Here is a 7,005-nt window from a genome sequence, read left to right as displayed (position 1 = left end):
GTTCAGGCTCAGAGCACTTTCACCACGTGCTTGAAATCATCGGAATCACCTCTGGAAAATGGATTTTTGGCAATGCTGGGAAAAACCCCTTAAGGGATTTGTTGGTGTGCCTGAGGAGCATCATAAATCCCAGAGAAGCCCCTTGGATGCAGATTTGGGATTGGAGTTGTGCATAATAAAATTCCCACCGAGGAGCTGATGGAATGGCCTGGCTGGGGTTTGTGCTGGCACCTGGGTCTGTTCATAGAAAATAGGAAATAAAATAGAGAAATCAAAATAAAGATAGGAAATACAATCTAGAAAATAGAATAGATAAAATATAGAATATCTAAAACAGAATCTGTAAAATACAGATTCTGTAAAATATGGAATATCTAAAATACAGAATATATAAAATAGAGATCTATAAAATAGAATATCTAAAATATAGACTCTATAAATTAGAATCTGTAAAATATAGAATATCTAAAATAGAATCTATAAAATACAGAATCTATAAAATAGAATCTCTGGCAGGGACTCTCTGGCTGATGCGTTTCTGTGTGTGCTGCACACACCCACCCCGCCATTCCCTCTCGGACCCAGCGTCGTTCCTCCCTGGATTCCCTAGAAAACGCTCCTTGCCGGCTCCGAACCAGCCCGTAAATCCAAGTTTCGCTCATTCCCATGGCTGCGCGCCTCGGGATGACAGCGGATCCATCCCCGCGCTGGAGCCGTGCCAGAAGTTTCCCATCTCGCTGGCTGTGGGCTGCTCGCTCCCGCTCTGGCTCTTCCCATTTTTTCCCCCCTCTCTTTGAGGTTTTCCTGGTGCCTACAGAGTGAGCTCAACTCCGAGGGTTGCAGCTTCCCCGGCTCCTGCCGTTCCACGGGAGCCAGCGCCGGCAGGAGCCGCGTTCCTACCTCTTTTCCCTGGGAAACTTCGCCATGCGGCTGGTAAGGGATTGCATTCCCTAAAGAATGCCCCGAGCTCCCTCTCGGGCAGCTCTGGGATGGAGCAGCTCCCTCGGGAATGGGGAAGGGATGCCGGGGCTGTGGGGTGCCCGCCGGGACATGGATGATGCTGTGTGTGACTCCCCAGCCGGGGATGCGCGGGCAGATTTCCTCAGGGAATCTGGGATCCAGCAGCACTTTTGCCTCGGGGAAAGGAGCCTGGAGCAAACGCGATGCGATTCCTGCCGTGCTGGAAGTTTATTAAGGGAATTTAAGGCTGGGTTCTGTTGTCGGCTCGGGAAGGGGGGGAGCAGCTCCGGGGGATAACAATTCCAAACAGTGCTTGGAAAAGATGCCTGAGGATTCCCAGGGCTCTGCCGAGCGGTGGCCGGGCTCCGTGGCAGGATTTCCCTGGATTTCACAGCCTTTTTTCTTTCGGCTGTGCAATTCCTGGGGGTGGGGGAAACGTGGCTGGGCGTCCTGGGGGGAACGGCCCGCGGCTCTGAGCCTCGGGATTCCGCAGGGATCTCAGCTCCTGGCGATCCGAGCCCTGGAATAGCCGGCGGATCGATGCAGGGCTGCTGGAGCCGAGAGTTCAGCTGGCTGTCAGCACGGAAAAGCTCCCTGCGCTGCCGGCTCAGCGCTGGATCCCGATGAAGTCATCCCGGGAATGTGCGGGGCCACTGCGGGCTCTGGCGGCGGGCAGAGGGCTCCGATGATTCCTCCGTGCCGGACTGATTGTTTATTTTCGGCGCTCCTGCCGGAGCAGCTGTAGCAGGGCCGGCTGGATTGGGCATCCAGGCTCTCTCCCAGCACGCTGGAGCTGTGCTTCCCTCGGGAGGAGATTCCGCAGGGTGGTTCCTTCCATCCCAAACTCCATCCCCCGCGCACAGGGCACAGACAGCCCACGAGGCTTTTCCAAAGCTCATTCCAAGGCTATCGGCCAGGATGTGATGGATGGGAGTGACCGTGGACAGACACCAGAGGGTGGAAATGAAACAGGGAGAGACACTCAGAGGCAACACAGGGAAGTGGGAATGGTTCCTCAGGCATTCCAAGGGCAGGGAGCCGACCCTCGGGCGAGGATCCATCCTGCACATCCCATTCCTCACTGGAGGAGGAGGCTGAACACGTTGGGATTGATGGATCCTGCACGGCTCCGAGTTCCAGAGTGGGTGGCTGCAAATCAGCAAATATTGGATTCCCGTTTCTCCCACGCTGGGATCAATCCCAGCTTCTCTGTTTTCCAGGACAACTTGTCAGACAATGGAAACTCACTGGTTAAACTGCACAGGGGAAAAAAGGCTGCATTGGGAATATCTCACTTACCTGGAGCTGAATAAATTTGGATTGCCTTTGCTGGTTCAAGGTGTTCAGCTTCCCAAAAGGCTGGAGAAGCTCCACAGGAGTTTTAGAAATAAAATAAATCCAGAAGAATTTCCGTGAGCTGGAGGTGCTGGGATTCACCTCATGCTCCCAGTGCAGCACTGTCAAACCTCTGGAATTGCGTCCAGTTATGCTTTCCCTGAGCATTCCAAAGCACAGACAGAACTGGAATCCTTTCCCTGCTTTAAATCTCTTAAAACTTGGATTTTCTGTCACTTGAGGCTCCTGCAGGTTCCTGCTCAGGCCGTTTGGGGACTCCTGGAATCCCAATAAAACCAGGGAGACTCTTTCTGTGCCCAAAGGCTAAGGCCTGCCTTTGTGTGCAAAAGCCTGCTCCAACCTGAAATACAGGGAGGAGATCAAATGCCAGGGAATGTTGGTACTTCCAGCAATTTCCCTGGATGCCCAAGAAAACACAGGAAGAAATGACAAACTGGTTGGGATGAGCCCTCTGAAGGGAAAGGTTTCCTGTTTCAGGGGAGCTGTGGCTCTCAGTGCCCCGATTCCAGCTGGGAAAACTCAGCAAAGCCAATATTCCGCATTTCCTACAGCTGGGAAACCTGATTGCAGCATCCTGGAGCAGCGGGATGCAGGTGGGCAGGAGAAGTGGGACACCTCCAGGTGTTGTCCCAGATTTCTGTGCTGTCCTCCAACCACAGGGGCTGGGACCTGAGTTCAAACTCACTTGTTTACAACAGGCTGGAGAGTAAATACAGTAAATACAGTAAAATCAGCCAGAGGAAACATGGAAATATCTCCTGGAACAAGGATCTTGTCTAGGGTTTAACTGGAGTTTGGGCAGCTCTGCTCATCCCGAGTTTTCAGCAGGATCTTGATGTGGGGATATTTCCATTTAGCAAGGTCAGAGGCTTTGAAGGGTCTAAAAAGTGGTTTTGAGGAAAAAATGGTGCTGGGAGAACATCCATGAGGAAAAGAAATGCTCAGCTCTTCTCCTCTGTGAGATCTGGAGACTGAGCTGGGAAAATCCCACATTTAAGGGGATGTCCAGGGGGTGGAAACAGAGCTGGTCCCAGACTGGAAACAGGAAAACTGTGGGAAAATGGGAATTTGAGAACCAACCTGACACTGAACTGGGCCAGTGAACCCGACTGCATGATCCAGGCTGAGCTGCTGGGAACAAAGCAGAGAGGAGCTCCCATCCCTTGGGAATGGGTGATGATTTCCCAGGCAGTTCTGATGGATTTAGGAACACCTGGAAGGGAGAGGCTTCAAAGTGCAGGTGGAGATGGGGTTTGACCTCATCGCAGTCGGTCCCCCCCGGGTCAGGAGGGCTCAGAGGAGCCAGTCCCTGGTGCTGAAAGTGAAACATCTGTCATTCCATAAATGGGAAAGGATCAGTAATATAAACCACTCCCCCATGTGACACTCCAGCTTTCAAAGATGGGAATTACCTGGAATTATTTCTTGGAGTAGACAGGGATCTGATGAATGAGGTGCTAAAGGTGATTATGCTGAAAATAGGGAATTTTTCCTGTTGGAGGGGCTTTTTTTGCCATGGGAAATGGTTTTTTATGGTTATTTTGATGCAAAATAAACCCTTCAGGGAGCCAAAGGAAGTTTTACTCCTTGAGCCCTGAAAAAAAGCTGTGCCAAGCTCTGTGCCCAAATATCTCCAGCACATCTTGGACTGGAGACTGGCTTCCTTCTTCTTTTATTGAAAAAAAAATCTCTATTCCTGTTCTGTGGCAAGAGAAATTCCTGGTGGACCTCAGAGTTCTTTCCAGACTCCAACGAGGTGTTTAAGTGGGGCTGTTAAACGGGAAGTGTTTCAAACACCCATAAAATGTGGGTGTTTAATGGGACTGTTGATGCAATTCCAGCATCAGCGATGCTGGGTGGCCAATTTTTGGTTGTGGGAATTATAAGGCATTCCCATAGGCAGGACAGCTTTTCCATAAGAATGTTTTGAGGAGCTCCTTAGGGAAAGGTGGATCAATCTGCAAGAAGCTGAAAGACACCTTGAATTTTTTAAGGAATAAACCCAGACCCTTTTGTAGGGTTTTTTCTGTACTAGCTTTGTTTAAGGAATAGAAACACCTTTGTACAATGCTGCAATACAGAAAAGATGGAATTTCCTGCATTTTACAGCTCTGCTCACTCTGAGAATGATCGGGAGTGAGGGAAATCCTTTTGGAGTGACCTTTTCCCCTCCGTTCCCACAAATCCTACCCTACATCGATCCGTGATAACGAGTCCTGGCTCGGGAGTGTTAATTAAGAACACCTTGTTTATCCTTGATGAGCATGAAGCCCATCAGGGCCTGCCCCCATCTCCTGCAGCCGTTCCTCACATTTCCTGGCACAGATTTTCCCATCCATTCCTGCGGCACCGGGGGCAGCTGGGCTTGATCTTCCTCCTGCCATCCTGGGCGGGTTTGGCTCCCTTGGTTCCCGAAGGCTGCACATCCACATCCCGATATCCAGGCAGGGAATTCGTTTGCACGCCGTGGATGGCTCAGCCACCCCTCAGCCGCTGGCATTTTGTCCCTGCTTTGGAATATTATTTCCATGTATTAAAAAGCAGTTGGAGAATGCTCAGCTTGGTGCCTCTGAAAACAACGGAGAGCAGCTGCTTTCGGAAAGGCACAGACGAGGGTCTTTTATTAATAATTAATTTCCTGGTAATCCTGTGAATTCCTTCAATTATCAAGTATTTAAAGTGGGTTTTGTGTGCTAATAACTGAATGAATGAGAAGCGTGGGGCGTTTCTCCAGGTGCCTGAATTTCAGGCTGATTTTAAATCCTCTCCCGTCTTGTTCTCCCTCTCCACAAAACATCCCGAGCTTTTATCCCATCCCTTTCCCTCTTTCCATGAGGAATCCGATGATTCCTGATGGTGCCTGATGGGAGTTTTCCATCGGACGGTGACGTTGTTGTGGTGGTCATCGATCGGAATCCTGATGGAAAATGTCCACTTGCAAAGGTGGAGGTGCCGAAGGAATCTGGGAATTCTGGTGGGGTTTAAGCTCAGCCTAAAGGGGGGAAGGTGTCTGTGTAAGCCCCTCTCAGGTCTATTTTAGGTCAGCGTTTCAGCAGCTGCTTTGTGTCAGACTCCTCATCCCAAAGTTCTCCCAAAACTGGGATCAGCCTAAAAATAAAGACCCAAACTGGATGAAATTAAAATTAAACCAGAGTGTTCAAACTGTGATACATCCCAGCAAAACGAGCCTGAATTATCCATTTACAGCTGCCCATGGAAAATGATCCTTATAATTCAGAGTGGGCACAAAGCACAACTCATTGTAAAGGGATTGTGACTTGGGGCAAACTCATCTGCCATGGAAAAAGGGAAAGCGAGGGAATCTCTCCCTTAGCACAGGAGACAGCAGCAAATGGATGTCACTGGAGCAGGGAACTTCATGGTGCTGTGCAAATTAAAAGCTCCTTTCTCCTCAGGTTTAGGATTTGAAGGAAGGATCCTGAGCGTTGTAATTAAAAGTGGAGCAGAGGCCTGAGGGTGATGGATGGGATGATTTTTCCGGGGTTTTTCCCTGGCAGAAAGTCGATGGGAATTCACCATCGGGACAGAGCAAACACATCCACACTGGGCTGGGGGAGGGAGTTGCACTGGGAGCAGCCTGTGAATGTGAATATTCCAGTGCAAATTTTCATTGAAAATAAGGCCTTAATTGTGGGAATTTCACAGTCACTTCATGAGGGCATGGATGTGCTCCCTCCCTGGGGATGAAGTGGCCTCAGGCTTGTGGGGCCCGTCCCAACCCCACAAATAACAGAATTAAGGAACTCAGCAGGTGACGTTCCTAAACACGAGTTCTGACAGCGGAAATGGGGCTCAGGGAGCCCAAAGCAGCGGCAGAATGAACGCTCCTCTGACGGGGAGAGAGGGCTGCAAACGCTTGGTGCAGAAATTAGAAGGCATTAATTGACATGTAAGAGGCAGAAATGTTTGAAGACATCGGCTTGCTCGGAGTGCTGACAGACAAAAGCAGCACTTTTGGAGTTTATTGCTGTTTTCAGCCTCCCAGCTGGCTGCAGACTGTAGGGTTTGGGTCCATTGTGCCTCTCCCGGTGCCAAATGAACAAAGGAATGCTCAGTCTTGGCCAGCCCCAGTGCAGTGCACATGCCAAGGATGGGAACGGCTCCGCTGTGCCACCAAATTGCTGGAAGCAAGGCAAGATGTGGGGAATGTGTGTTTTAGTTGGATTATTTTGGGATTCAGGCTCCTGTTCTGGGGCTGTCAGAGGGATCTGTTTGCATTCCGTGTTTGCCAGCACATTTCTGCTCTGAGTCTTTCACCTCTCAGTTGTTCCCGGGGAATATTTCAGGGCAGAAATTCATGTTTGGTCTAAAGTGGAGCCTCTGGAAGGGGAATAATCCATGTTTGGCAGGAGGCTCCTGTTTGGAGGGGTTGCATGGACACAGGTGTCAGATCAGTGAGTGCTGTGGATCCCGAAGAGGTGATTCCTGCTCTCAGCCCAGCTTCTGGGATGGGGAGGTCAGGAAAAAAGAGATTCACTTTGACCATGGATTTGTTTCAACCTTCTTGGAACACCCCCAAAGTTGTATTTGTCCTTGTGGGAAAACCCCACTGTGTCACCAGGAGCTCTCCTTGACCTTCTCACCCTGGAGCAGCCAGTGAGCTGCTGGAGTTCCCTGGAATGGTGCTGTTTGGGGCACATTCCACCGGGAATTATTATTTCCATGAGG

At 50.2% G+C, this 7,005-nt stretch overlaps 1 protein-coding gene across 1 annotated transcript in view; it reads left to right on the top strand.

Annotated features, from left to right (window-relative positions):
• The first annotated feature begins 909 nt into the window (after positions 1-909).
• Positions 910-7,005, top strand: part of LOC116448925 (IQCJ-SCHIP1 readthrough transcript protein) — an 86,872-nt gene continuing 80,776 nt past the window's right edge. The window contains exon 1 of the mRNA XM_032119985.1: positions 910-933. Coding sequence (XP_031975876.1) covers positions 925-933 — 9 coding nt within the window. The 5' untranslated portion in view covers positions 910-924. The remainder of the gene's footprint in view (positions 934-7,005) is intronic.

This window comes from Corvus moneduloides, chromosome 10 (genome assembly GCF_009650955.1).
Source record: "Corvus moneduloides isolate bCorMon1 chromosome 10, bCorMon1.pri, whole genome shotgun sequence".
Taxonomy (NCBI): Eukaryota; Metazoa; Chordata; class Aves; order Passeriformes; family Corvidae; genus Corvus; species Corvus moneduloides.
The sequence above is the reverse complement of the archived record's forward strand: the minus strand, read 5'-3'. Positions and strand labels throughout refer to the sequence as shown.